This window comes from Phaseolus vulgaris, chromosome 2 (genome assembly GCF_051622355.1).
Source record: "Phaseolus vulgaris cultivar YP4 chromosome 2, ASM5162235v1, whole genome shotgun sequence".
Taxonomy (NCBI): Eukaryota; Viridiplantae; Streptophyta; class Magnoliopsida; order Fabales; family Fabaceae; genus Phaseolus; species Phaseolus vulgaris.
Window position 1 is genome coordinate 7969891 of NC_143499.1, and position 4061 is coordinate 7973951.

Sequence of the window (4061 nt, forward strand, 5' to 3'; positions counted from 1 at the left end):
TTTCAAACAAAAAAATTAATCGTACAAAAAAATCATAAAAAAACTGTAAGCATTTGTACTTCACTTAGTTTTCATATCATACACTTGAAGAAGGGAGCCCGAACCCAAACCCACCACCTTATTTTTCCATTTACAAGAGACCAGACCCGACCCGACCCGATCCAATTGACAGAATCTTTAATCCGGTGGTACAGAGAACAGTAAACACTAGCTTTTGTGACGGTTGAGGTTATCCCAAAGCGAAGCGCATTCCCTCTTAGCGAAACCCACGCGCTGGTTTTCCAAGTCATACACCACCTCGAACCCTTGCTGCTGATAGTTCCCAAGTGTGGCCCCAGGTCCACCGCTCAACTCACTGTCATCACCACCGTTCATCATCATCAAGCACCCAACCTTCCTCCTAACCCCATCATCACCGTCCAAAAACTCATAAAAATAGTTCCCCCTAGGCAGCACCACATTTGAATCATTACCCACAAAGTGCCACGTCACCGTAGGCACCTCCACCAAACCTTCCAAAAAATAACAAGGTTCAAGCCCCGTTTTTTCCTCCACCTTACTCGCGCGTTTCTGAACTCGCCCGACTCGCCGGTCGAACTCACTCACCACCGAGTTATACAAACTCGCCGGCAACATCGTGAACGTGGTTCCGCTGTCAACAACCACGCCGCCGTCCCCTCTGCCGTTCACCCTCCGCAGCATCTCCGGCGCCAGAATAGTCTTCTTCCCGACGGAAATACCGGAGAGACCGACGCAGTAAAAATAAGGATGCTTCGGGTTCCGAAGCATGGAGGTGTAAACAAACTCACTACCCTCGCCGGAGTCGTCGTAGCGGCCGAGAATGAGTGGACTCGGTTTGCGAACTCGTTGTTCATCGAAAGAGTGAGAAACCAGACAGTAAGAAAAACGGTTACCGAGGTTTGGAGAGAGCGTGGCAAGTTGCGCAGGGAGGGACAACAAGCCCCAACCGAAACCCGCGACGCCGGTGGGTTCACCGAGTGCGGTGTGGGCGCAACCGAAGGTGAAGTTTTTAAGGAAAAGAGAGGACATAGATAGCGAATCGCGGTAGAGGCGCGCGATGAAGCTTCCGTCGCCGTAAGCGTAGTAGAAAGGTGGACACGTGGCAGAAGAGCAATCAAAGGTTTCAATGTTGTCGAGAGGACAACGTGCGATTGCGCAGAGGTCGTGGGAGGACATAGAGGAGTGTGCTGCGGAGCATGCAGGGGATTGGCAGGAGACGCGGTGGGAGCGCGTGAGTTTGAGGGGTGTTGTGGCGTTGAATTTGCCTTCGCAGAGAATGCATTGGAAGGGTGCGCATGGGAACCACACGAGGTCGCTGCCTGTGTCCATGTAAAGGGTTATGGATTGAGAAGGGTGTGAACCTAAGTTGAAGGAAAGGGTGTAGTCGCTTCCTGAAGAAAGTGGGAGAGAGACTGAGTTTTGGCTCTGGCGATGGCGGTGGAAGCGTGCGACTGAGCGAGTGGAGGTGGTTTTGAGAAGGTGATGGGTACTGTTAAATTGGGTTTTGGAAATTGAGTGTCTTAAGGGTAACAGAATGATTTGGTGTGCGTGGGAAATGCAGAGCATGAAACAGAGGAGGAACAGTGGAGAAGGCATGGTTTGAGTTAGAGACAGGTTTTGAATTGTAGGAGGAGAGAGTGTATAGTATAACCTAGTAAGTTGTTGGTGGTGGGGGTATACGAGGAAGGTGTTATTGTTATTGTCTTTGCTTAATGTGTATTCATGATTACTCAATATTCAAGCAAAGAAGAGTTTAAATCATTTGAAAATTCAGCAGCTTTGGAATTGGAGACTGCAATGAAGTTGCTTTTGGCACAATAATTGGGATTTGGTAGCTTAAGCAAAGTATAAGATAAGAGAACCTTGTTTTGTTTTGTTTTGTGACTCAGTTCTGCGGTTTTTGCTGCTTTACCTTTCTCTGTTAAAGACACATAAATATTAGCCTCTTTATACTCTTTTCTTTTTATAGTTATTTCTTTCTGGAAATATTCTGATAAAATTATCATTTTGTTAATGAATTCCAACTTCAAAAATGTGCTCACTTTGTCTGACTTAATTAGGTGTTAAGTATGATGAAGTGGGCATCAATCTTTTTCCAACATATTAATGGGATTGGACCCCTTCCTAATAATACTCCTTATCCTTAAGCTTCACTATGGAATCTTAAATTGCAAAATTTCATATATTTTTACGCGTATTAAACCTTCCCTTTTATTGCTTCTATATAATTATATTTTTTAACAAAATATTTCAGAAACGTTAGTTTTTCTATTTAATACTCTTCTTTTTTGTAACCTGTTATAGTAATTTAAGGATACACAACTTTATCGTTAACAATTAAATGACTTTATCGCCCCTTATTTAAAAAACGACTATCTAGGAATATCCACGTCTTGAAATTTAAGATGCTCTAAAAAATATTATTTTATTTTTCTTCTTAATCAAAGGATATAACATTCTTTTTTCACTTATTGTTTTATAATCTAGATTTTTTTTCTTTAATTATTATTAACTGTTATTGCTATTAAAGACGGTAGTGAATTATCAGGAAATATTCTGAGATATCAAACTTTTTTATATATATGTATGCATTCTTTTAGAGTGTCAAATATATAAAATATACTAATATTACAAATAATTTTATTTATATATAATTTTAAAAAAGGTAGGGAACCAAAGTCTTCAAATATAACCATGTTGTGCCACTGATTAAAGACAATTCGGTGAGTAACATTTTCATTATAATTTGATATATTTTATAGCATAAATAAAAGGATTTTTTCATACAAAATTGTGGTTAGATGCATGTGTAAATTTTAATTGTAATTTTATGAAATTATCAGTGATTCGTGAAGTTAATGATTTGTTCCCTCTAATATAGAATGAGTTTGAAAGGAATCAGTATATTTTAAATGTATTAATAAAAATAAATTTTATTCGTATTTTAAAATCTAAAACTAGTTCTGAACTATTTTTTCTAAACCAAAATATAATGTCTAAGTAAAATGTGTTTTCTATTTTCTCTCCTCCATAGAATCACGCATATTATAAAAAACCGAAAGGATGGGAAATTTACTTAAGCAGTTATTACTTGCTCGATATTTTTCATTAAAATTAAAATCATAGTTTTGAAATTGAAATAGCGTTCTTGGGAACATATTGAGCACTACACCAACTTATATCATAAGAATACAAAAGAGACAAATATTATTTTATAGTATATTTAATTTAAAAATATTATGTTTGATAATATATTAATTCATTTGTCGGTAATAAAATCTTGTTAATATTTTCTTCTCGATTCTTTTCTTTCCACGAGCTCGAATAAAAGAAGAATTAGAAAAAAAACAACTTTAAGTTTGTTGATATTTGAGATATCATTCCTTTTTTTAATTTGAAAATTTATTTATCCATTTAAATTGTTCCAACTTTTAATTCATACGAGATTATTATATGTATTGGAACATCTATTTAAATTGTTTTGACTTGTAATTGATACAAAATTATTATATGTGGAACAAATTTTTCAGGTAATAAAAATGAAAAATTGTTTTTTTTCCTAATTAAGGACTAAGAAAATAAAATTTAATATTTTAATCTCAAATCTATTAAAATAATATTGTTAAGATGAATTATTGTTTCATAGTGTTTTTATTTTAAAGTTCACCATCGTCACAATTTTTTTTTAAAAAACACTTCAAAAAATTAAAAAAAAATATATTTAAATTGCTTTCAAGTTTATTTCTTAAGTAATAATACAATATTATTAGACTTACCAAAAAAATAGAAACTTATAATACAATCAAATTACTAACTTCCAAATTAATTATCTTTATATATAAGAAAGCTAAACAAATATTTCAAATTGGAATATTAAAATTATTATGTAAACCATTTTTTCACGTTGCTTAATTTTATTTACATAAACAAATAGACTAAAAATAAAAGACGGTATCTTTTATCTCAATGATAACAAATACGTGTTAATTAATGCAATTAATACATTGAGGAAATATAATTATAGTTTAAAGTTTCTTATT

General features: G+C 34.9%; 1 protein-coding gene across 1 annotated transcript; it reads right to left on the reverse strand.

Annotated features, from left to right (window-relative positions):
* Positions 1-1947, reverse strand: LOC137810541 (putative aspartyl protease At4g16563). The gene has a single exon (XM_068611879.2). It carries the CDS (start codon positions 1615-1617, stop codon positions 208-210), a length of 1410 nt encoding a protein of 469 aa, XP_068467980.1. The 5' UTR covers positions 1618-1947; the 3' UTR covers positions 1-207.
* Between the last annotated feature and the right edge of the window lie 2114 nt (positions 1948-4061).